General features: G+C 50.9%; 1 protein-coding gene across 17 annotated transcripts in view; it reads right to left on the bottom strand.

Annotated features, from left to right (window-relative positions):
- Positions 1-26,584, bottom strand: part of DYNC2I1 (dynein 2 intermediate chain 1) — a 53,180-nt gene that overhangs the window by 9,023 nt on the left and 17,573 nt on the right. For 3 of the 17 annotated variants that reach the window (XR_011256541.1, XM_069587272.1, XM_069587269.1), the window contains 14 exons: positions 25,218-25,283; positions 24,367-24,444; positions 23,632-23,851; positions 22,503-22,605; positions 21,397-21,526; positions 18,839-18,950; positions 16,193-16,267; positions 7,636-7,724; positions 6,916-7,045; positions 5,152-5,324; positions 3,968-4,130; positions 1,255-1,368; positions 1,100-1,161; positions 686-737 (listed from right to left, as the gene is read on the bottom strand). Coding sequence is in view for 10 of the 17 variants with exons in the window: in XM_069587272.1 (XP_069443373.1) it covers positions 686-737; positions 1,100-1,161; positions 1,255-1,368; positions 3,968-4,130; positions 5,152-5,324; positions 6,916-7,045; positions 7,636-7,724; positions 16,193-16,267; positions 18,839-18,950; positions 21,397-21,526; positions 22,503-22,605; positions 23,632-23,851; positions 24,367-24,444; positions 25,218-25,283 (1,567 nt within the window). In the remaining 7 variants the exon portion in view is untranslated. Of the gene's footprint in view, positions 1-685; positions 738-1,099; positions 1,162-1,254; positions 1,369-3,967; positions 4,706-5,151; positions 5,325-6,915; positions 7,046-7,635; positions 7,725-16,192; positions 16,268-18,838; positions 18,951-21,396; positions 21,527-22,502; positions 22,606-23,631; positions 23,852-24,366; positions 24,445-25,217; positions 25,284-26,584 lie in introns of all 17 variants that reach the window. The other 14 variants (XR_011256547.1, XR_011256544.1, XR_011256545.1 and 11 more) reach the window with 6 other exon arrangements.

The following is a 26,584-nucleotide window of genomic DNA, read 5'->3' as shown; positions in this document are numbered from 1 at the left end:
AAAAAATATAACACTGGTTTCCTCCCGCTGCTTACCAGAGAGGTGAAAACGTCTGCCACTTGCAGCCTGTTTCCACCGTTTGGAGACCCCTGGCCTCCCTGCCTGTTACCCTCTCAGGAGGGACCCCCGCAAGGCCCCGCGGCAGCACCGGGCTCCCAGCAGGGGCCCTGCTTGCAGGAGACACCCCTCCTTCATTTCTAGAAGTCAGAGGCAGTCAGAGTGGCTCTGGTCCTAGTTTTTGGCCGGATCTGTGGGCGGATCAGGCGCCTGCAGCCTGGTCACTAAACAACCAACTGGGGCTCTGAGAAGCGCAGGCTGGGCCTCCTCAGTGCCTGAGCCCTGGGCATCAGGACAGCGAACTACCAGCCAATCCCCTCACCACCACCTGGGGCTGGGGCTGCGGCCTCAGAGGCCTCGGGGGCCAAACCAAGGGCTCCGCAGACACTGCAGTCACAGGGATGCCCTGGGGGATGAGAAGCAGATGCCGCACAGGCACAGAGAGGACACACGTCCTCCTGCGACAAGGGCGTCAGGCCCAGGCAACAGCCGGCAGGTGGTGAAATACACTGCTTAATCTCCATTTTCCATGCAGCTAGTTACTGATTCTTCAAAGTGATTCTGGGTATCCCTAATCTTTACTGATTCTAGCAAACGCGGACTGAAGTCAGTTTTTATTTTCAGTTACCTAAGTCACTTATAGAACCTGCAGCATCCGCCTTCTGTAATTCAACCACCACCTGAAACAGAGCATCAGAGAGGAGGGTCGGCACACAGGACGACCAGGACGCAGTCCAAGAAAGCACAGCTCTGATCAGGACAGCACTTCACACAGCACGCTGAGGACACAGTCGCTCCAGGAGGAAGACTGACGTCTGCCTGTTATAAACCCCGGGCTGTGACCTGCTTCTTTCCGCCCGTGACAGGCCCCGAAGCTGTCCCCTTCCATTCCTCGTTCCCTCGCGAGTTCCCTGCAAGCTGCCTTGTCCTGGTTCCCTGGCTGAGAGCTCAGCCACCCTCACATACACGTCGCCCCCTGCCCTTCCCCACCCCCGCATGCATCACCTCCTGTCCCCCGCCACCGACCACGCGCCCGACTCACCCACACGTTGAGAAGCCCGCTTTCGTCCAAGGAAGCGACGAGGAAGGACAGGCCTGCCATCTCTGGTGAGGGCACAAGTGGGGAAGGCCTGGCTCGTAACCAGAAGCCACACCTCATCACTGGAGCTCAGATTTACAGAAGCGAAGGACACGTACCTTCTTGAGTAGAAAAGGGTGAAAGCACACAGCTCTGCCTCTTGCAGACAGACCCCGCGATGGGCTCTATTGCCTGGAGGCGGCTGCGGTGGTTCACGGACGCCAGGACGCCGTCTGCGGGCAGAGCACGGGCAGCGTGTGCGCACGGCAAGCCACGGGGCGCAGCCGCCTGCACAGGCACGCGCGAGTCCCCCAGCGCCCGGGCACGCGTGTCACCGTGGACCACAGGCCACATCTGCCTGGGACAAGAAGGCGAGCGGAGTCCCTCAAGCCCCGTGTCTGCACAGCTGCAGGTGCAAGGATAGACACCGGAGGGGGGGGGCACTCTCCACAGCAGGAGGGGGTCCCAGAGCCAGCGGAAAGTGCTTCCCAGGCTGGGGCCCCAGCGGCCCCCAGCTTCAGGAGGAGACGGAGGCTCGTGGCCAGAGCAGAAGCAGCTTCACAGCCCAACAGAACAGAGCTCCTCTGACCTGGCAAACCCACCTACAAAGTGCCCCCTAGCAGAGAAAGACAAAGCGCACACAACGCTACCACAGAAACGACAGAAAATGCAAAGGAAAGCGTTTCAACCCGAGAAGGTTCTCCCTCCAAAAAGGAGCATGAAACCGAAGGCCAAAGTCCAGCACCCGAACGACATCACGTGCCACCAAAAACCACTCAGAAATCCATTTAACAAACAAAGACAGACCTCGGAATCAGAAACCTAGACCAAAAACGGATTTAAACACATCAGAAAGAAAGTAAGAGTTAGGGTTGGGATGGAAGAAAAGACAAAGTGCTCTTCGGGATGGAGAATGACAGGCTTCAGACTCATCGAACTGGAGGCCCCTGGGGAGGCGTTGTCCGACTCAAAGTCACTAGAACTCTGAAGGTTTTAGTGACAATGTTTACATAGCAAAAAAAAAAAAAAAATGAAGGAAGCATTTTAATGGAATATTAAGTTTCAAATCCTAAGCATTTTGGTGTTTTGAACATGGTGGTGAATTCAAAGGTTAATTAGTAATAGCACCAGCAGTTAAAAAATACATGTTCTTAAAAGATACCTTTTCCTATAGCATCAGATCTATAGTGAAGTGAAGTCACTCAGTCGTGTCCAATTTTTTGCGACCCTGCGGACTGTAGCCAACCAGGCTTTTCCGTCCATGGGATTCTCCAGGCAAGAATACTGGAGTGGGTTGCCATTTCCTCCTCCAGGGGATCTTCCCAAGCCAGGGATAGAACTCAGGTCTCCTGCATTGCAGGCAGATGCTTTACCGTCTGAGCCACCAGGGAAGCCCTTATCTGATCTATAAGGTACCTATAAACACACACATTCTCAACAGTGGCAATTTCACCCCCAAAGGGGCAAAGATCAAGTTGTTGGGGCACAAAAGAAACCTTGCCCTTTTATGCGTAAAACACAGACAAACTCACAGTACGTAAACAGGGGTGCAGTATATGAACGGAGTTCCCCAGAGGGGCCCAGGAATGGAAAGTTGAGGGCTGGCCTGGTGAAGGGCTGGAGACAGCACAGACAAGTCTACACGGCACGGCACTGAGAACACAAGGGCTCTTAAAGCACAGCAGTCAGCAGCAGCACGTCGATCCACTTGCGTGCGGAAGGCCCGCACAGATACCCCGTTGAAGAGACACTCGGCACCCTGCGTCCTCAGGGATGCCTGCTGGAGCAGAAAGGATGCCGGCCCGCAGCGAGGACCTGTGGCTGTGGTGCCCACGGTGCAGATGCCTGTCCTGACTGCCGACAGAGGGAACTGACCAGAAGCAGCCGACCACTGGGCGGGTAAAGCCACGCGGCGCCCACGGGGGCCCTGCCCAGTGGAGGAGTGACGTCCTGACCCCGCACACCTGCAGGCACTTTGAGAGAAGGAAAGCAGACTCCCAGGTCTGGACACCACAGAGTCTCGCCCTCACCATGGGAGAAGACAGAGACAAAACCTCGTGGGGATGGAGAGGGTGAGGGACGCAAAGTCAGCGGGGTAGCGGGGGCAGTGCCATTCTGGGCAGGAAGGTGGAAGTACTGGAGGCGATCTGGGTGCTGGTCCCGTGTGGCCAGTGTAACCACGGACAAGCCTCCCATCTCCCTGAGCACCGGGAGGGGCCCAGACGGGCCTGCATGGGACACGGCCACACAACATGGGGAAAAACCCAGACACAGTGCCTGGCGGGGGCGGGGGCGGGGAGGTCACGCCTGTCCTCATTTGAGGTTGTGGTTTCGGTTGTGCAACCATGGTTGGGCTTAGACTGCAATCGGCTATGGTTGTAACTGGGGTTGTGGTTGTGACCAGCTGTGGTTGTGACTGGCTATTGCTGTAACTGTGGTCGTGGTCGTGGTTGGTTGTGATTGGCTGTGGCAGCAGCAGCCTGGCATGAAGTATGCATCTGAGTCTAACTCGGGGTCCTGATGGGCCCACTGGCTCTGGGTCCTTCCAACCCCGAGGGGCACTACCTCTCCTGTCCTCCAGCCTGGGCTGTAGGCGCACACAGACCAACGACCCTAGGCTGAGCAGGCCCGGCGCCCCTTCGCTGAGGACCTGGAGCCCCCGAGCCGACAGGACAAGCAGCCCACCACTGCCCAGAAAGATGCTGTTCCCCCAGCTGGCGCAGGCTTCCTGTGCCCTTAGGTCAGGGCGTCCTCTGGGGCCACCTGCATGGAGGACGCAAAGCGGCCCCACAGCTGCTCTGGGGACCCGCGCCGGTGGGCAGCGTCACTGACCCGTGGAGAAGGTGGGGGTCCTGAACGTCCAGGAGCACCCGCTCAGCGTCAGGCGGAGATGGATCCTGGGGTCCTCCCTCAGGTCCCACACGACCACCGAGCCGTGCAGGGTCCCCGCAAACAGCAGGCAGGCTTTCACGGGGCTGAAGCAGCAGCACGTGACCTAGAGAGCCGCACAGAGAGCACGGCTGGGGGGACGCGGTGAGGAGCCAGGGCAGGGGGGTGGGGGGAGGCGGGGCCATGTGGGAGGCGGGGCTGAGTGGGAGGAGGGGCTGAGTGGGAGGAGGGGCTGAGTGGGGGGGGGCAGGGACCGGGAGGCGGGGCCGTGTGGGAGGCGGGGCCGTGTGGGAGGCGGGGCCGTGTGGGAGGCGGGGCCGTGTGGGAGGCGGGGCCGTGTGGGAGGCGGGGCCGTGTGGGAGGCGGGGCCGTGTGGGGCGGGGCCGAGTGGGGGCGGGGCCGAGTGGGGGCGGGGCCGAGTGGGGGCGGGGCCGAGTGGGGGCGGGGCCGAGTGGGGGGCAGGGACTGGGAGCCAGGCCAAGGATGGGAGCTGGGCCCAGTGCTGGGCAGGGCTGGGTAGGGGGCAGAGACGGGGAGCACCATCCCCGTGGACTCTCCATCCGGACACGGCGGGGGGACCGCGGCAAGCGGCTGGTGCCTCTGAGGGTGCCCTCCTCGGGACACAGGGATGGTGGCCACAGGGTGTCCAGCACAGCAGAATGGCCGGTCATTCATAGTAAACTATTTTCAAGCCCCCAGCACCAACAAGCAGTGGAATGGAAATCAAATGGTTCTGAAGTCAAGAACCACAAGACCAGAAACAGCTCTCCCCTGCACCCTGCGGTCACCACGCCACAGCCCCGCTCACCAGGGGCCAAGAAACACACGCGCTAAGGACTCGGAAAATCCCAGGCACGGGAAGAAACCTCTAAGGCACCCATAACCCAAACCAAGCAAGCTGGGAAGCTTGCTTCTGCGACCCCAAGGACGCCAGGCTGGTGCTTCCACTAACCCACAGCCGGGATGATGCCCACCCTCGGGGCCCTGGGGACTGTGGTCCTTCCTGTAAAGAGCTCCTGAGCCTGTCACCCTGCACATGGCAGCCAGGATGGAAAGCCATGACCCTGGACTCCCCTCCCTGGGGCCCACCCTCTCAAAGTCACACCCACAGCCCCCCCAAGCTGTACCTTCGACTCACACACCAGGACCTTCTGCGGCCCCGATGGCTGCCGGACATCCCACACGCAGAGCACGTGTCTGTGGTCCAGCAGGGGCACCAAGGCCTTCCCCGGCAGCCCGTGCACGGACACCACCATGCGCCTCTGAGCCTGACACGCGTGCAGGCAGGACACTCTCCGGTCTGAGGACAAGACAAGAAAAATGCTGCAGAACCCACATTACATTAACACACAGGACTACTCCAATATGTTTCAGCTTAATGAAGAAGACGTGGTCTTTCAAAGATACCCTTGCCTGAAATCGGAGTTTTGATGAGTGGCCAAGCTCAACTCGAAAACATCCAGGTGGCCGCATTTGCAAGAAGCCACCCTCCTCCACAGGCAGCACAGCACTGCCCAGGACCCCACCATCCACCATCTACTCCCACGGGCCGGGGATGCGGAGGGGACCTGGGGGAGTGGGGGATGGGGGGTATCATGTCTGCCCCATCAGGCGCCCCTTCTCCACCTGCAGCGGGGCCCCAGCTGGCCTCCTCCCAACACCTGCCCTCGGATGCACCGTCCAGTGCCCTTGTTCATCCTGTGTTGCAGGGTTTCTGTCTATCCACTGGGGCTCCAAGGCCCGGGACCTGCCCATGCGCCTGAGTGTCTGTGGGGTCCACAGAAGGACAAGCGGGTGGCCGGTGCTGGACAGCCCGCTGACACTGAGAGGGCCCACCGCTCCCTCCAAGCTCAGGTCCAGGACAGGACCCAGGCTCAGGTCATGGGCACCTGCATCCCAACTTCCCTCTTTACCTCAAAACTCACTTTACTAAAACAGACATGAGAAAAACCTCCGCTCTGCACACAGCTGGAACTAAGGGGCAAGTCCCGGACAACACACCTGCCCCATCCTTCTCTGAGGACGTGTTCTGGGCGAGTGTGGCCTTCCCCCCCCGCCACCCGCTTTCCCCACCTCCCACCTCCCCATACCACGCCCCCCCCAATCCCTGCCCCAATCCAGGGCTCTTTGATCCCTCCTCAGCTGAGGAAAGCACTTCTTAAACTCCTGTTTCCTGGGGTGCGGAGGGAGGTAGGTTTGTGGGCTTCTGTGTTTTCAATGCTACAATCTATTGCTTTTCTAATAGGATAACACAACTTTTAAAAACAAAAACATGCTCAAATAACACATGCTTGTTAACTTCATGCCATTGGTGCTAACGGTCAGTGCAGAGGGCTGGACGTGAATCTGAATCTCCATAGAAACTTCTAGAACAAGTGGCAGTCACACACCAGGTCCCACTGGCCCAGAGGCGCCCTGCAAAGCCGACCGCAGGGCCAAGCACGGCCCGCCCTCCTGCACTCAGACCAGGACCCTGGCCCCACCCAGGCCCTCAGCAGCCGGCAAGGCAGAGACTCACTGAAGAACTGGACACACACAGTTTGCTCAGCTTATGGTCACAGGCAGCTACACACCGTATGTGCAGACACAGGCTTTACCGGGGTAGCATTTGTGCTGTGGCCACGGATCAGCTCAGATCTCACCACACGACTCCCACCTGGACTGCCCGCAGATCCCACCACCCCTCTACCGAGAAACCAAAAGAAATTAAGAGACGCAGGACTGAAAACAAATGTCCCCTTAAATCACTGAACATCCCTCCCATGAGGACCGTGACACACACGCTCGAGGCTGCAGAAGCCGAACCTCTGCTCTGTTCAACAAACCCCTCCCAGGATGCATCCGTGAGGATCACCATCTCGGGGTCCACGCCCACCCTGAGGGCCACGTACCCTGCAGGAAGGGCAGGCTGGTGCCCAGCCGCACACAGCTGTCGCTGAAAGGCAGGGTGCAGTCCTGCGCCTGGGACGCCCAGCCCGGCTCCGCGGCCGCCCGGTCCTCTTCAAGCAGAACTGCTATCACCTGCAGCAGACACACAGGCAGGCCTCCATCAACGCTCAGATGGGCTCATTTTCAAAGAAAAAGCAAAACCCACAAAGCACCACCTAAACTCACCCATCCCTTAAGTTAACCAAGTCCCAGACTCATGGAAATGAACAGAAGGAAGCTATACTGTCCCCTCTGCACAGCAGCAGAGACTAGCAAGTAAAGCCCCCTCTGTAAACCCCAGACACATTACCCACAGCAACGCAGCCTGCCCGCTGGGCTGCGGTGAGGACCAGCGTGACGCCAAGTCCTGCCACTGCCTTTGTGGGTGGTGGGTTACACTCAGGACGACCATAGGGAGGGAAGGCAGTGGTCACTGGGACCCTGAAGTACACGGGACCACGTGTGCCCTCTGACCTTTGTATGGACTTTGAAAATTCCCATAACCAGTCTTCAAAGTCACGAGTTTACTAGTTTTAAAAACCCTAGACCTGTGCTCGCCTTGCCAATTTAGTTATGTCTGTTCTTCTGTCTATATTTATTCTAAAATGCAGGCAATCAGTATTACTGTTCAGAATCCAAACAGCATGTGCAGCACTGGGTTCCCTGTCCCCAGTGGAGCACACCTGGCAGGCCGCCCGCAGGAAGCTGGACAGACGGGGTGTGTCGACCTTCGGGACGATGGCAGCATCTCTGGGGCCACTCCGCTCACTCCCTGAAAAACAGGTCACATCAACCCCTGCTGAGGGGAAACCCACCGGGTGGGCTCCCAGCCAAGGCTGCACACCCAGAAGGGCATGCCTGAGAACCAAGACCCCTAGAAGGAGAAGCCAGGAGGTCATGTCTCATTCTCCAGAGGTCAGCTCCTCCTCATTCCTCACAGGAAACTGCTCACAGAAAGTCTGTAAGCAGAGTCCTATGCAAAGCATCATTTTACTGTGGACGTGTTACGTTTAGGATCTTGGTTCATTCCCAAGGCAAACCATTCAACGTCACAGTAATCCAAGTCAATGCCCCATCCACCAATGCCACGTTGACCAGTTCTATGAGACCTACAACACCTTCTAGAACTAACACCAAAAAAAAGATGTCCTTTTCATCATAGGGAACTGGAATGCAAAAGTAGGAAGTCAAGAGATACCCAGAATAACAGGCAACTTTGACCTTGGAGTACAGAATGAAGCAGGGCAAAAACTAGTTCTGCCAAGAGAACACACTGGTGATAACAAACAGCCTCTTCCAACAACACAAGAGAAGATTCTACACATGGACATCACCAGATGATCATTACTGAAATCAGATTATACTCTTTGCAAAGAGCCTCTTCCAACAACACAAGAGAAGATTCTACATGTGGACATCACCAGATGATCATTACTGAAATCAGATTATACTCTTTGCAAAGAGCCTCTTCCAACAACACAAGAGAAGATTCTAAACGTGGACATCACCAGATGATCAATACCGAAATCAGATTATACTCTTTGCAGCCAAAGATGGAGAAGCTCTATACAGTCAGCAAAAACAAGACCTGGAACTAACTGTGGCTCAAATAATGAACTCCTTATTACAAAATTCAGACTTACATTGAAGAAAATAGGGAAAACGACTAGGCCATTCAGGTCCGACCTAAATCAAACCCCATACGATTATACAGTGGAGGTGACAAATAGATTCAAGGGCTTAGATCCAGTAGACAGACTGCCTGAAGAACTGTGGACAGAGGTTTTTAACACTGCACAGGAGGCAGTGGCCAAAACCACCCCAAAGAAAAAGAAATGCAAGAGGGAAAAATGGTTGTCTGAGGAGGCCTTACAAATAGTTGAGAAAAGAAAAGAAGCACAAGGCAAAGGAGAAAAGGAAAGATATACCCATTTGAATGCAGAGTTCCAGAGAATAGCAAAAATAGATAAGGCCTTCTTGAGTGAACAATGCAAAGAAATAGAGGAAAACAATTCAGCACCACCAAACCAGCTATTCAACAAATGGGAAAGGATCTTCTCTGGACAGAAAACACAGAAAAGGTTTATAAACTTGAACCCAAAACAACAAAGTAAATGGCAATGGGATCACACTTATCAATAATTTCCTTAAATGTAAATGGGTTGAATGCCCCAATCAAAAGACAAAGACTGGCTGAATGGATACAAAGACAAGACCCCTACATATGCTGTCTACAAGAGACCCACATCAAAACAAGGGATACATACAGACTGAAAGTGAAGAGCTGGAAAAAGATATTTCACACAAATGTGGACCAAAAGAAAGCAGAAATAGCAACATTCATATCAGATAAAACAGACTTTAAAATAAAGGCTGTAAAAAGAGACAAAGAAGGCCACTACATAATGATCAAAGGATCCATCCAAGAAGAAGGTATCAGTTCAGTTCAGTCGCTCAGTCGTGTCCGACTCTTTGTAACCCCATGAATCGCAGCCCGCCAGGCCTCCCTGTCCATCACCAACTCCCGGAGTTCACTCAGACTCATGCCCATCGAGTCCGTGATGCCATCCAGCCATCTCATCCTCGGTCGTCCCCTTCTCCTCCTGCCCTCAATCCCTCCCAGCATCAGAGTCTTTTCCAATGAGTCAACTCTTCCCATGAGGTGGCCAAAGTACTGGAGCTTCAGCTTTAGCATCATTCCTTCCAAAGAAATCCCAGGGTTGATCTCCTTCAGAATGGACTGGTTGGATCTCCTTGCAGTCCAAGGGACTCTCAAGAGTCTTCCCCAACACCACAGTTCAAAAGCATCCATTCTTTGGCATGACCACTGCAAAAACCATAGCCTTGACTAGACAGACCTTAGTCGGCAAAGTAATGTCTCTGCTTTTGAATATACTATCTAGGTTGGTCATAACTTTTCTTCCAAGGAGTAAGCATCTTTTAATTTCATACAACAATTATAAATATATATGTACCCAACATAGAAGCACCACAATACATAAGGCAAATGCTAAAAAGTATGAAAGGGGAAATTAACAGTAACACAATAATAATGGGAGACTGTAATGCCCCACTCACGCCTATGGACAGATCAACTAAACAGAAATTGGCAAGGAAGCACAAGCTCTAAATGATACAATGGGCCAGTTAGACCTAACTGGTATCTACAGGACATTTCACCCCAAAACAATGAATCTCACCTTTTTCTCAAGTGCACACGGAACATTCTCCAGGATACATCACATCTTGGGCCATAAATCTAGCTTTGGTAAATTCAAAAAAATTGAAATCATTTCAAGCATCTTTTCTGATCACAATGCAGCAAGATTAGATGTCAACTACAGGAAAAAAGCTACTAAAAATATAAACATAAGGAGGCTAAACAACACGCTTCTGAATAAACAACAAATCCAAGAAGAAATTTAAAAAGAAATCGAAATATGCATAAAAATGAATGAAAATGAAAACACAAGAACCCAAAACCTATGGGATTCAGTAAAGGGAGTGCTAAGGAGAAGGTTCATAGCAATACAAGCTTACCTCAAGAAACAAGAGCAAAATCAAATGAAGAACCCCAGGGTTAGTAGAAGGAAAGAAATCATAAAAATTAGGGCAGAAATAAATGAAAAAGAAACAACAGAGACCATAGCAAAAATCAACAAAACAAAAAGCTGGTTCTTTGAGAAGATAAATAAAAGAGACAAACCATTAGCCAGACTCATCAAGAAACAAAGGGAGAAAAATCAAATCAACAAAATTAGAAATGAAAATGGAGAGATCACAACAGACAGCACAGAAATACAAGGTCGTAAGAAACTACCATCAGCAACTATATGCCAATAAAATGGACAACGTGGAAGAAATGGACAAATTCTCAGAAAAGTATAACCTTCCAAAACTGAACCAGGAAGAAATAGAAAATCTTAATGGAAATCAAAACTGTAATCAAAAATCTTCCAAAAAACAAAAGCCCAGGACCAGATGGCTTCACAGGTGACTTCTACCAAAAATTTAGAGAAGAGCCAACACCTGTCCCACTCAGACTCTGGCAGATTGTTGCAGAGGAAGGTAGACTTCCATACGCATTCCATGAGGCCACCATCACCCTAATACCAAAACCAGACAAAGACGCCGCAGAAAAAGAACTACAGGCCAATATCACTGATGAACATAGATACCTCTTGAGAAATCTGTATGCAGGTCAGGAAGCAACAGATAGAACTGGACATGGAACAACAGACTGATTCCAAATAGGAAAAGGAATACGTCAAGGCTGTATATTGTCACCCTGCTTATTTAACTTATATGCAGAGTACATCATGCAAAACACTGGGCTGGAAGAAGCACAAGCTGGAATCAAGATTGCTGGGAGAAATATCAATCACCTCAGATATGCAGATGATACCACCCTTATGGCAGAAAGTGAAGGGGAACTAAAAAGCCTCTTGATGAAAGTAAAAGAGGAGAGTGAAAAAGTTGGCTTAAAGCTCAACATTCAGAAAACGAAGATCATGGCATCCGGTCCCATCACTCCATGGGAAATAGATGGGGAAACAGTGGAAATAGTGTCAGACTTTATTTTGGGGGGCTCCAAAATCACTGCAGATGGTGATTGCAGCCATGAAATTAAAAGACGCTTACTCTTTGGAAGAAAAGTTATGACCAACCTAGATAGTATATTCAAAAGCAGAGACATTACTTTGCCGACTAAGGTCCGTCTAGTCAAGGCTATGGTTTTTCCTGTGGTCATGTATGGATGTGAGAGTTGGACTGTGAAGAAGGCTGAGTGCCGAAGAATTGATGCTTTTGAACTGTGGTGTTGGAGAAGACTCTTGAGAGTCCCTTGGACTGCAAGGAGATCCAACCAATCCATTCTGAAAGAGGTCAGCCCTGGGATTTCTTTGGAAGGAATGATGCTAAAGCTGAAGCTCCAGTACTTTGGACACCTCATGGGAAGAGTTGACTCATTGGAAAAGACTCTGATGCTGGGAGGGATTGGGCGCAGGAGGAGAAGGGGACGACCAAGGATGAGATGGCTGGATGGCATCACGGACTCGATGGATGCGAGTCTGAGTGAACTCTGGGAGTTGGTGATGGACAGGGAGGCCTGGTGTGCTGCGATTCATGGGGTCGCAAAGAGTCGGACACGACTGAGTGACTGAACTGAACTGAACATAGATGCGAAAATTCTTAACAAAATTTTAGCAAACAGAATCCTACAACATATTAAAAAGATCATACATCATGACCAAGTGGGCTTTATCCCAGGGATGCAAGGATTCTTCAATACTCACAAATCAATCAATGTGATACACCACATTAACAAATTGAAAGATAAAAACTATATGATTATCTGAATAGATGCAGAGAAAGTCTTTGACAAAATTCAACCTCTGTTTATGGTAAAAAAAACCCTCCAGAAAGCAGGAATAGAAGGAACATACCCAACATAATAAAAGCCATATAAGATAAACCCAACGGTGAAAAACTGAAAGCATTTCCCCTAAAGTCAGGAACAAGACAAGGGTGCCCATCCTCACCACTACTATTCAACATAGTTTTGGAAGTTTTAGCCACAGCAATCAGTAAAGAAAAAGAAATAAAAGGAATCCGATTGGAAAAGAAAATGTAAAACTCTCACTATTTGCAGATGACAAGATCCTCTACATAGAAAACCCTAAAGATACCACAAGAAAATTACTAGAGCTAATCAATGAATATAGTAAAGTGGCAGGATATAAAATTAATATGCAGAAATTCCTTGCATTCCTACATACTAACAATGAGAAAACACAAAGAGAAATTAAGGAAACAATTCCATTCAACAAAAAGAATAAAATACTTAGGAATAAATATACCTAAAGAAACAAAAGAACAGAATGGGAAAGACTAGAGATCTCTTCAAGAAAATTAGAGACACCAAGGGAACGTTTCATGCAAAGATGGGCTCGATAAAGGACAGAAATGGTCTGGACCTAACAGAAGCAGAAGATATTAAGAAAAGGTGGCAAGGATACACGGAAGAACTGTACAAAAAAGATCTTCATGACCCAGATAATCACGATGGTGTGATCACTCATCTAGAGCCAGACATCTTGGAATGTGAAGTCAAGTGGGCCTTAGAAAGCATCACTATGAACAAAGCTAGTGGAGGTGATGGCATTCCAGTTGAGCTCTTTCAAATCTGAAAGATGATGCTGTGAAAGTCCTGCACTCAATATGCCAGCAAATTCGGAAAACTCAGCAGTAGCCACAGGACTGGAAAAGGTCAGTTTTCATTCCAATCCCAAAGAAAGACAATGCCAAAGAATGCTCAAACTACCACACAATTGCACTCATCTCACACGCTAGTAAAGTAATGCTCAAAATTCTCCAAGCAAGGCTTCAGCAATACATGAACCGTGAACTTCCAGATGTTCAAGCTGGTTTGAAAAGGCAGAGGAACCAGAGATCAAATTGCCAACATCCACTGGATCATGGAAAATGCAAGAGAGTTCCAGAAAAACATCTATTTCTGCTTTATTGACTATGCCAAAGCCTTTGACTGTGTGGATCACAAGAAACTGTGGAAAATTCTGAGAGAGATGGGAATACCAGACCACCTGACCTGCCTCTTGAGAAACCTGTATGCAGGTCAGGAAGCAACAGTTAGAACTGGACATGGAACAACAGACTGGTTCCACATAGGAAAAGGAGTATGTCAAGGCTGTCTATTGTCACCTGCTTATTTAACTTATATGCAGAGCACATCATGCGAAACACTGGGCTGGAAGAAGCACAAGCTGGAATCAAGATTGCCAGGAGAAATACCAGTAACCTCAGATATGCAGATGACACCACCCTTATGGCAGAAAGTGAAGAGGAACTAAAAACCCTCTTGATGAAAGTAAAAGAGGAGAGTGGAAAAAGTTGGCTTAAAGCTCAACATTCAGAAAATGAAGATCATGGCATCTGGTCCCATCACTTCATGGGAAATAGATGAGGAAATAGTGGAATCAGTGTCAAACTTTATTTTTTGGGGCTCCAAAATCACTGCAGATGGTGAATGCAGCAATGAAATTAAAAGACGCTTACTCCTTGGAAGCAAAGTTATGACCAACCCAGATAGCATATTCAAAAGCAGAGACATTACTTTGCCGACTAAGGTCCGTCTAGTCAAGGCTATGGTTTTTCCTGTGGTCATGTATGGATGTGAGAGTTGGACTATAAAGAAAGCTGAGCACCAAAGAATTGATGCTTGTGAACTGTGGTGTTGGAGAAGACTCTTGAGAGTCCCTTGGACTGCAAGGAGATCCAACCAGTCCATTCTGAAGGATATCAGCCCTGGGATTTCTTTGGAAGGAATGATGCTAAAGCTGAAACTCCAGTACTTTGGCCACCTCATGTGAAGAGTTGACTCATTGGAAAATACTTTGATGCTGGGAGGGATTGGGGTCAGGGCGAGAAGGGGACGACAGAGGATGAAATGGCTGGATGGCATCACTGACTTGATGGACGTGAGTCTAAGTGAACTCCGGGAGTTGGTGATAGACAGAGAGGCCTGGCGTGCTGCGATTCATGGGGTCGCAAAGAGTCGGACACAACTGAGCGACTGAACTGAACTGAACTGAAAGAAACAAAAGACCTCTGTATAGAAAACTATAAAACACTGATGAAAGAAATCAAAGAGGACACTAACAGATGGAGAGATATACCATGTTCATGGATTGGAAGAATCAAAATAGTGAAAATGAGTATACTACCCAAAGCAATCTATAGATTCAATGCAATCCCTATCAAGCCACCAATGGTATTTTTCAGAGAACTAGAACAAATAATGTCACAATTTGTATGGAAATACAAAAACCTCGAATAGCCAAAGCAATCTTGAGAGAGAAGAATGGAACTGGAGGCATCAACCTGCCTGACTTCAGGCTCTACTACAAAACCACAGTCATTAAGACAGTAAAATACTGGCATAAAAACAGACATATAGATCAATGGAACAAAATAGAAAGCCCAGAGATTAATCCACACACCTATGGACACTTTATCTTTGACAAAGGAGGCAAGGATATACAATGGAGAAAAGACAATCTCTTTAACAAGTGGTGCTGGGAAAACTGGTCAACCACTTGTAAAAGCATGATACTAGATCACTTTCTAACACCATACACAAAAATAAACTCAAAATGGATTAAAGATCTAAACGTAAGACCAGAAACTATAAAACTCCTAGAGGAGAAAATAGGCAAAACACTCTGTGACATAAATCATAGCAGGATCCTCTATGACCCACCTCCCAGAGTACCAGAAATAAAAACAAAAATAAACAAATGGGACCTAATTAAACTTAAAAGCTTTTGCACAATGAAGAAAACTATAAGCAAGGTGAAAAGGCAGCTTTCAGAATGGGAGAAAATAACAGCAAATGAAGCAACTGACAAAGAATTAATCTCAAAAATATACAAGCAGCTCATGTAGCTCAATTCCAGCAAAATAAACGACCCAATCAAAAAATGAGCCAAAGAACTAAACAGACATTTCTCCAAAGAAGACATACGGATGGCTAACAAACACATGAAAAGATGCTCAACATCACTCATTATCAGAGAAATGCAAATCAAGACCACAATGAGGTACCACTTCACACCAGTCAGAATGGCTGCAATCCAAAAGTCTGCAAGCAATAAATGCTGGAGAGGGTGTGGAGAAAAGGGAACCCTCTTACACTGATGGTGGGAATGCAAACTAGTACAGCCACTATGGAGAACAGTGTGGAGATTCCTTAAAACACTGGAAACAGAACTGCCTTATGACCCAGCAATCCCACTGCTGGGCAAACACACAGAGGAAACCAGAATTGAAAGAGACACGTGTACCCCAGTGTTCATCGCAGCACTGTTTATAATAGCCAGGAGATGGAAGCAACCTAGATGTCCATCAGCAGATGAATGGATAAGAAAGCTGTGGTACATATACACAATGGAGTATTACTCAGCCATTAAAAAGAATACATTTGAATCAGTTCTAATGAGGTGGATGAAACTGGAGCCTATTATACAGAGTGAAGTAAGCCGGAAAGAAAAATACCAATACAGTATACTAACACATACATATGGAATTTAGAAAGATGGTAATGATAACCCTGTATGCAAGAAGGCAAAAGAGACACAGATGTAAAGAACAGACTTTTGGACTCTGTGGGAGAGGGAGAGGGTGGGATGATTTGGGAGAATGGCACTGAAACGTGTATATTACCATATGTGAGACAGATCGCCAGTCCAGGTTCAATGCATGAGACAGGGCGCTCAGGGCCGGTGCACTGGGATGACCCTGAGGGATAGGATGGGGAGGGTGGAGGGAGGGGGGTTTCAGGACGGGGAACACATGTACCCCCATGGCTGATTCATATCAATATATGGAAAAAACCACTACAATACTGTAAAGTAATTAGCCTCCAAATAAAAAGAAATTTTTAATAAAAAAATAATGATAAAACTTTTAAAATACTAAAAAAAAAGAATCTTGGAAACATCTCAAATGAAACAATAAATCTTATGGTGCAAGAATAAAAAAAAAAAGATAGATTCCTCTCAGCCTTCCATCTATTAACATATATAAACTTTCCTTATTATCTAGCCTGTTTTTAAATTACTAGCATATCTTCCCTATGCAATAATTTTGTCATTTTCTACTTTTTTGACCAATAAACAGTTTTAAATAAAAAAAAAAAAGAAATAGAGGAAAACAACAGAACGGGAAAGACTAGAGATCGCTTCAAGAAAACTGGAGATACTCAAGGGGAGATTTCACGCAAGGACGGGCACGATAAAAACATAGACAGGAAGGACCTAACAGAAGCAGAAGCAATAAGAAGAGGTGGAAAGAATACACAGAAGAGCCATCCAGAAAGCTGTTAATGACCAGAATAACCATGACGGTGGGATCACTCACCTAGAGCCAGACATCTGGGAGTGCGAAGTCACGCGGGCTTTGGGAAGCATCACTATGCACAAAGCTAGTGGAGGTGACAGAACTGCAGCTGAGCTGTTTAAGACCGTGAAAGACGCTGCTGCTACAGTGCTACGTTCAATATGCCAGCAAGTTTGGAAAACTCAGCGATGGCCACAGGACTAGAAAAGGTCAGTTTTCATTCCAATCCCTAAGAAAGGCAATGCAAGGAATGTTCAAACTGCTAGCAAGATTATGCTCAGAATCCTTCAAGCTAGGCTTCAGCAGTATGTGAACCGAGAACTTCCAGATGTACAAGCTGGATTTAGAAAAGGCAGAGGAACCAGAGATCATATTTCAAACATTCACTGGAGCAGAGAAAGCACGGAAATTCCAGAAAAACATGTTTCACTGACTACACAAAAGTCTGTGACTGTGTGGATCACAGCAAACTGTGGAAAATTCTTAAAGAGATGGGAATACTAGACCACTTTACCCATCTCCTGAGAAACCTGTATACAGGACAAAAAGCTACAGTTAGAACTGGACATGGAACAACAGACTGGTTCCAAACTGGAAAATGGGTACGTCAAGGCTGTATATTGTCACACTGCTTATCTAACTTACATGCTGAGTACATCACGTGAAATGCCAGGCTGGATGAATCACAAGCTGGAATCAAGACTGCTGGAAGAAATAAGTCTCAGATATGCAGATGATACCACTCTAATGGTAGAAAGTGAAGAGGAACAAAACAGCCTCTTGATAAGTGTGAAAAAAGGACAGTAAAAAAGCTGGCTTAAAACTCAATGTTCAAAAAACTAAGATTATGACATCCAGGCAAATCACTTCATGGCACATAGAAGGGGAAACAGCAACAGACTTTATTTTCTTGGGCTCCAAAATCACTGTGGATGGTGATTTCAGTCATGAAAATAAAAGACACTTGCTCCTTGGTAGGAAAGCTATGACAAACCTAGACAGCATACGAAAAAGCAAAGATATCACCTCGCTGACAAAGGTCTGTATAGTCAAAGCCATGGTTTTTCCAGTAGTCATGTATGGATGTGAAAACTGGACCATAAAGAAGGCTAAACACCAAAGAATTGAGGGCTTTTGACCTGTGGTGTTGGAGAAGACTCTTGAGAGTCCCTTGGACTGCAAGGAGATCAAACCAGTCAATCCTAAAGAAAATCAATCCTGAATATTCATTAGAAGGACTGATGCTGAAGCTGAAACTCCAATACTTTGGCCACCTGATGTGAAGAACTGACTCATTTGAAAAGACCCTGATGCTGAGAAAGATTGAAGGCAGGAGGAGAAGAGGGCAACAGAGGACGAGATGGTTGGATGGCATCACCGACTCAATGCACATGGGTTTGAGCACACGCCAGGAGATAATGAAGGACAGGGAGGCCTGGCGTGCTGCAGTCCACAGGGTCTCAAAGAGTTGGACATAATTGAGCAACTGAACAACAACGTTTAGGTTTGTCACTTCTTAGGACCAGGCTTCCCTGAGGGATGGGAGTGACAGAGGTCACTCCTCAGAGCAGACAATCACCCAGCAGCCGAACATTCAGCACAGACGCAACTGATAGGAACCAGCGGGAGCAGGACTCGGCATCGTCCAGGGCCTTCCACCTGTCTCGGCGTGACACACCTGGAGAATGCACTTAGAGAAGAGAATTCTCCAAGAATGTGAACCACTGAAGAGCACGGGGTCTCTCAACAGCGCCTCTGCAGGTGCTGGTTTGGAGTCAGGCTCTTTCCTCTGCTCGGGAACGAGTGTCACGAGCCCCGATCAGGGCCCAGACCAGGCCTCCAGGCCGGGGTGGCATCTGCAGACTCACTGGCATCTCCACAGTCAGCTCACACGCAAGCACACACGAGGGCAAGGAAAGAACGAGAGAGGGGACGAGCACAGCCGCCAAGGCCGAGAGCAGAGGCCGTTACCCCCGGACACAGCGGAGCCTTCCCCCGGGTGCTGAGTCCACACTTCCCGAGTCTCCACTTCCTCGGTCTGGATGTCCCGGTCCACGCTGTCGTCATTGCACTGAACGTAGGCCTGAGAAGGAAGGCAGGCTGAGTCAGCCGTGGGTCTCCGCCTCAGACCCATGTCTCATCACTGAAAAGAAAACAACTAAATTTTTTAAGTTAAGGATGACACTGTTCTTGCTTCCGTCAAAATTAAGTATCATGGCATGAATAACAATCATGCAAAGACTGCTTATGTCTTAAACGTTTGAAAAATATGGGCCTAAATTTCAAAAGTATTCTCAAAAGTCACATCAAACAGTTCAGCTCCAGTTTGAAAATACTATGACCCAGAGACTTCCCTCATGGTCCACAGGTTGGGAATCTGCCTTCCAGTGCAAGGGACGTGGGTTCCATCCCTGGTCAAGGAGCTATGATCCCAGCTGCCTCAAGACAACCAAGCCTGCACATTGCATCTGCTGGGCCCAACTACTGAGCCCAGGCGCTCTGGAGCCCACGAACCACAGCTAGAGAGGAGCCCACACACCACAGCTAGGATCCGGTGCAGCCAAAAGCAAATAAACAAAATCTTTACAAACTCTTAGGACCTAGTCTGCCAATACCCTAGTCTCTAACAACATAGCAGCTCTGCAAAACTGGACACAAATTTGTTTCAAAAAGGTACATGCTTCAGTTTTGATACTAACTAACAGCTTTGAAAAATTGATGCTTTTGAACTGTGGTGTTGGAGAAGACTCTTGAGAGTCCCTTGGACAGCAAGGAGGTCCTAAAGAAAATCAGTCCTGAATATTCACTGGAAGGATTGATGCTGAAGCTGAATCTCTTTGGCCACCTGATGTAAAGAACTGACTCATTGGAAAAGACCCTGATGCGGGGAAAGATTGAAGGTGGGAGGAGAAACGGAAGACAGAGGATGAGATGGTTGGATAGCATCACTGACTCGATGGACATGAGCTTGAGCAAACTTCAGGAGATGCTGAAGGACTCGGAAGCCTGGGCGTGCTGCAATCCACGGGGTCACAAAAAGCAGGACACGACTGAGCGACTGAACAATAACGACAAAAAGCTTTGAGATGAGGAAAATAAGCAAAGTTAAAGAGTTTACTCAAGGTCAGAGTGGGTCAGCTGCAAAGCCAGGGTTAATCTGTCAGCTTCTTAAATGTCCGGCTGTGACCCTCTTCCTGTTAAAAGATTATTGACAGACACACCCAAGAGCATGTTGAGGGATGGCTCCATGGGGCAGGAGAGAAACAATGGAGGGACTGCTGACTTCAGGACCTCACCACCCCGGAAGGCCAGCCAGCTCACAGTCAGTGGCCGCAGGTGAGACGGGCAAGGGAAGAGTGGTGTGGGGCAGACTGAGCAGCGCTGGGGTCAGAGAGCGTGCAGGGATAGATCACCTAGTTCACCTGGAGGACAGGCAGTGAACAGAGAGACAGGCAGGCAGATAAGGGACGAGGTGCAGGCAGCATAGGCCAGGTAACAGAGAAAGCCAGGCAGATGAACAAGGGGCCTGCAAGGGGGTGCAGGGGGAGGTGAGGGGCGTCCAGGGACGGGTGAGGGGAGGCTGGTCAGGTGAGGCAGTGCAGGGGCAGGTGATGGAGGAGCATGATAAGGTGAGGGGGATCCAGGGGCAGGTGGGGGAAGCCTGGTCACATGAGGGGGTCCAGGGGCAGGTGATGGGGGAGACTGGTCAGGTGGGGGGGTCCAGGGGCAGGTGATGGGGGAGCCTGGTCAGGTGGGGGGGTCCAGGGGCAGGTGATGGATGGGCCTGATAAGGTGAGGGGGATCCAGGGGCAGGTGGGGGGAGCCTGGTCAGGTGGGGGGTCCAGGGGCAGGTGATGGGGGAGACTGGTCAGGTGGGGGGGTCCAGGGGCAGGTGATGGAGGGGCCTGATAAGGTGAGGGGGATCCAGGGGCAGGTGGGGGGAGCCTGATAAGGTGAGGGGGATCCAGGGGCAGGTGGGGGGAGCCTGATAAGGTGAGGGGGATCCAGGGGCAGGTGGGGGGGGGAGACTGGTCAGGTGAGGGGGTCCAGGGGCAGATGATTGGGGAGACTGGTCTGGTGGGGGGATCTAGGGGCAGGTAGGGGGGACCCAAGGGCATTTACCAGAGGGCCTGGCCAGGGCTGCATTTTCCTGAGTAAGGGCGAGTGGAATGGAACAGGCAGGAGGGACCCTGAGGCAAGTTCAGAAGCTTGGGAGCTCGGGGAGAGGTGGGCAGGGGGCCACTCCAGCCCAAATCTTGGAGCCTTTGCACCTAGGGTCACACACACAAGACGCTGCAGCCCCTTGAGGACGGGAGCAGGTGACACTCGGTGACTTTCAATAAAGCCTCCCTTCCCAGGCGGTCCTCAGAGCCTGCGAGGGAGCCACGTCCATGGCCAGGTGCCTCCAGAGCACAGGCTCCGGGTGAAGAGTGTGCTGGCCGCCCCGCTCGGATGCCGGGGCCGCGCGCGCCACACCTCAGGCCCTGCCACCGCACTGGCCGGGCCCCTGGCGGGCGTGCTGCGCTCACCTGCTTGGTGTCCTTCTTCCCGAAGTTCCGGATGTACATGTCGTACTCGTTCACAGGCGGGAGGGCAAGGAGGGAGAAGGTGAAGGAGAAGTCCATGTCGATGAGCCGGAGCAGCTTTGTGCTGCGCATCCTGGAGGGAAGAGCACGGACGGGAACTGGGGTGGGGGAGGAGACGGGGGCAGGACAGAGGCCGCAGCCTGGGGGGCAGGGACGCTCAGTCACCACGCTGGGGCCCCCTGTGGACAGCGAGGCTGCAGGGCCGAACCCCCACCTCCCACTGCTGTCGGTCCCCCTCTCCCTGCTCTGGGGGTGCGTCCAGCGGGGCGAGCCCCCGCCAGCCTCACCCTGGCTCCCTCTGCTGCAGAGGGCAGGCACTCTTGGGGGAGGCGGGGTGGGGAAGGCTGCTTCCTGCCAGCACAGCTCCCTGGCTGACCAGACACTCTCCCTAAGTCCACTGTGTCCAGCCCGACCTGGTGGACTCCGACATCTATCCCCAGACTGCACTGGGCTTGGCACCGAAGACGTGAGCTGAGAGCCTGTCCTTCACTTTCACAAGCTTCTGGGTTCACAGCAGTCAAGCCTGGACTCTGACGCGGCTGGCCCTGGCTCTTCACCCTTATCTCCACCCTTGCTGGGCAGACCCAGGCCTGCACAGGCAGCCGGCAGCCCACGGAGGACGCTGACATGGGGGCTCAGTGCCCGAGACATAGGACGGCTGGGCGAAGTGGGGCTCCCTCGCTGAGACGAGGGGTGCCGGCTACGAGAGTAGGGCCCACACGGCGGGAGGCACGGGGCGCGGGCGGACTTGGCCCGCTGTCTGCTCTAGCTCCTGCCGCCCGCCTCCAGCCTCCAGAGTGCCTGTGACCCTGCCCGGCCGTGAAGGCGGGGCTCCCTCCCGGGGCCCCCAGAACGGACACAGATGCCAGGCCGAGCTCGCCTACTGCACACCTGCACCAGAGCACAAGCCGGGACCCGGGAATGCAGCGCAAACAAGACCACAGCCTGAGAACAGCAGCGACAAGAAGATAAACGCTAACGTTTACAGGTCCGCTGCAGGAAAGCACAGAAACTGCTAACTCCTGCTGCAGTTTTCCCGGAACACCTACTTTTGCTTAAGGGCCTGAGTCCGATTCTTTTGACGGTGTGAGGCTGTGGCAAAATCCACGAAAATTCCACACAGCGGGGTTTTGGAAGGGGAGCTGTTTGCATCTGCACATAAAAAAAAGCTACTTTTGTGAAACTGAAATATTTCTTTCAAGCAAAAGAAATCAAGAGTAAACCAATTAGATGCATGTAAACCAATCATGTTCACTCAACTAACGACAAATGTCTTCTAGGTGCACTTAGGAACCACTTCTGCTCATTGCATCTAAAACCTGCAGCAAAGCAAAATTTCCCACATCTGTGCCACGCTACTTCCAGAAATAGGTAAGAACACATGTAAGCGCGGTCAGTCCTCCACTCCCACCCCCATGCTCCCCTGCCAGCTCTAAGACCCGTCTTCTCAGGTAAGGGAGTTGAGGTGTGAGTACACAGAGCAGCTGGGAAGCAGAGGCTGGTGCGCGCTGGACAAGCCACTCACTGCAGCAGAAGACAGGAGACGGCGGACCCGAGCTGGGGTTCAGCAGCCAACAGGGTGCAGGCTGGTCGGCCTGGTGACGGGCCTCGATCTTCAGAAGCCCCCACAGGACAGGCCGCTCCAGCCCCTCCCTCTGCGGGGTCCACCTCCGTGGCCTCCGCAGCCCTGTGCCTCGCGTGCACAGACCTGCGTATTTCTCACTTATTCTCACTCTGTCTTCTCGTTCCCCTTGGACGTGTATTTGGACCCAGGCAAAGAGTGCACCCTGTCCTGCCCTCTTGCAGCCTCAGAGGCTGTGAGCACCTCCTGTTTCTCCTGCCTCAGAGCATCGTCCCTCGGGGCTGTCAGGGGCATTCATGGAGAGCACTCTCCTGCCCTGACAAGTAACCTTCGTACACCCAGGTGCCAAGAGCTTTGGAGCAAAGCACATTCCCAGTTTCATAGAGAAAGTCGCCAAGGCTGCGCCCCCCCCCCCAACGGCCGGCCTCCTGCCGATGCCGTCACTTTGTCAGAAGAAATGCAGCCGGGGCCTCGGACGCCGACTGAGCACAAGGCGCGGGGCTGGCCTGCCCCACCGCAGCGCCCTCCCCAAGGAGGGCCTCACCGCGCGCCCCCGGAGCTCCGAGAGCGTCACGGGGGGCTGTCCGCTCACGTACCCGGGCCCGGCCCCCCAGCGCGCGCCGGGCAGCCGTGCTTCTCGAGCAGCTTCGAGGACAGCTCGCCGACCCGCTGGTTCTCCGCGAGGATGGCTTTCTGGATCTCCCGGATCTCCCTCCTCCTGGCCGGAGGCAGCTCCTCTGCCGCCTCTCCCTCTTTGGGCTCGTCCGCCCCGCCGTCTTCGGCCCCGTCACAGACCTCGAAGTCGTCCTCATAGTCCTGCGCGCAGAGCAGACACGCTCGCGGGCGGAGCACGCAGCCAGCAGGAGGCACAGACAGGGCCCGCGTGTGCTTGGGCGCCCTGCAGCTCACAGGTTTCTGTGCAAACCGCTGTGCTGGCTCCTCCGCGTCCGCACACACCCGACACAACTGTGCACTGAGAGCCCCAGGTGAACAATAAAGTGCAGACGCACCTGTGCCGTGAACGGGAGCAGGAGCGCGCGGAGGCCTGTGTACCTATGTGACTTCATGTAGACACACACATGCACACACATGGTGCACACACGTGCGCGCACACACGTCTGACTGCAGTGCACCATCGACAGGCTAAATTGAAAATTTTAATTACACCGCACTGGTCAGCAATGATAAGACATACGGCAAACTTTTTATAGGTACCAGATCTAAATCAGATAGATACGGAGTACTGAGAGCAATAAGAGGAGACGAAAAAAACAGCTGTTTCTGATTTGAGAACAAACTACCCTTAAGATGAGAAAATTTCAAATACCTACTTCAAAATCATCTTCAAAAATGGCTGTGTACTCATCTGTTCCAGCATTTTCTAAATCAAGGTCTTCCTTTTCAATTTCCTACGGGCAGAAATCAAACGTAGAGTTAAAATATTCAATCTCAGGTTCACTCTTGAAAATAGGCTGAAAAATACATGCTTTCTGAGATTCACTTCAGGTTGTTAATTTAGAAATTCAAATAGTTATAAAATTAACATAACATAATCACAGCTCTTAAGTACCCTGACTTGTAAGTATGACCAGAAAAAGGAAACAGTTAACAATCATATTCTTTCTGAGAAAACTCTAAATTCTGAAGGCCAAAGAAAAAAGCAGGTCTCTGGTTACTGAACAAATAAACCAGAGACCCAGCATCGCAGGCTCACCACGTCCCAACAACTCATTGCTCGGCAAACACGCTACGGGCCCCCTAGCCACCCGGGGTGCCTGCCAGGGACAAATGGGAGGAAGGGGACAGGAGAGAGTCCCTGGCCTGCCGCTCCGCCCCGGTTTGGAAAGAACGCCCCAGCACCACCAGCGGCTCCTGCAGGAGCTGGCTGCTCCTCCACCGCTGGCTTGGTGTTTATTTCTGCAAACTTTCTGCTCCCTGGACCGTTCCTCACTGACAAGCCTGGATCGTATCTTTGTGATGCCTCTGTTCACTTTCTTGCATTCTCCCCAAAGCTACTGACTTTCAAGGCAGAGAAACGGCAAGAATGCTGAGGCCGCGTCCAGCTCAAGCTCCTGGGAGCCTACACCGGGGGCGCAGGGCAAACGCACGGCAGCCCCTGCGGCCCAGCCTCCTGAGGGCCCGAGGCGGACACACAGCGCAGACGGATGCGTCCTCTCCTCACCATGGCCGCTTCGCTCCCCTGCCTCTGCTCCAGCTTCCACATCGAGGGGCCCTCCTCGCGGCCGTGCTGGGGGACAGAGCACAGCGCGTCAGCCGGAGGGCGGAGGCAAGGCCCACCCTCCTCCCGCGGGCACCAGGGGCCGGCGCACAGTGGCACCGGCCTCTCCGGGCCTCAGGGTCCTCCTCCGAGAAACGGGAGACTGCGAGCCTTCCTCCAAGGGCCGGTGGGGCGGGGGCACCTGGCTGTCCTGCTGGGGCCATGGCCCCAGGAAGGCATGGCTCTCAGATGCCGCCGCCAGCAACCATCCGATGCAAAGGCGTGGGGATAGCATGGCGCCCCCAAGAGGAGGGGAGCACGTTTCCGCCCAGAAACTTAATCTGGCATAGAGTGGGCTCTCCGGGTAAGTGCTGAGCAACTAGGTCAAGGTAACTCAGGGCTGATGCTATAAAACACGTGGCCAGTTATAAGCCAAGCAGGCTGCCAGCTATCTTCAAGATCACTTCTGGGCTCTCTCAGGGGAAAACACATCTCTCCTATTTTGCTCCCTTAGTGAAAAAAGAACGTAAAATGTCTAATTTTGTACATTGGCTACATGTTGAAAGACTATTTCAGAAATGTTGGATGTTATTAAAACTAGTTTTATGTTTCTTTTTTAAGGTGACCACCAAAAAATAAAAATTACAAATGTGGCTCACATTACAAACGTGGCTCACATTATAATTCTAGTGAACAATGCTAACCCTTACCAAAAAAACTGAGAGACAGAAAGAAAATATTAAAAACTGTATATTTTCATTCACTAATTCCAGTTCAAGAAACGTACTCATGAGAAGTAGGAGGGAGATCTGAATCATTACAGCTAGAGGGGTTTCCACAGAGTCAGGGCAAACAGCACATGCCGCAGGTGTGAGCAAGACAGAAAAAAGGCATCGACCCCTGCCCCCAACACAGACATCAGAAGAGCACAGTGAAAAAGTATACAGAAAAAAGACTACGTGGGAAGAATCACCTATAAGGCTCACTTTTCACTAAGGTGTGGCTATACCTGGACAGGGAGGAATCCAACCACTGCCCAGACTGAACAAAACATCCTCACATCAACCAACACAGCCGCACGACCTGACTTATCAGAAAATACTGTGCTTCTGTGTGTGTGCGTGGAATAAAGACCCATAAAAACCCAGCACCAGATGCTAAAGACACGTCTCTCATAGTCCAGTGTTTCAGATAACTATCAGAGAAAGAAAAAGAGTCTTCTTCCCAGGAAACAAAAGAAAGTAGGTTAAACCATTAGGCCATTTAGCTATGACCTAAATCAAATCCTTTATAATTATACAGGGGAGGTGACAAATAGATTCAAGGGACCA

This window comes from Ovis canadensis, chromosome 4 (assembly GCF_042477335.2).
Source record: "Ovis canadensis isolate MfBH-ARS-UI-01 breed Bighorn chromosome 4, ARS-UI_OviCan_v2, whole genome shotgun sequence".
Classification (NCBI taxonomy): domain Eukaryota; kingdom Metazoa; phylum Chordata; class Mammalia; order Artiodactyla; family Bovidae; genus Ovis; species Ovis canadensis.
Note: the sequence above shows the minus strand (reverse complement) of the source record. Positions and strands in the feature narration are given on the sequence as shown.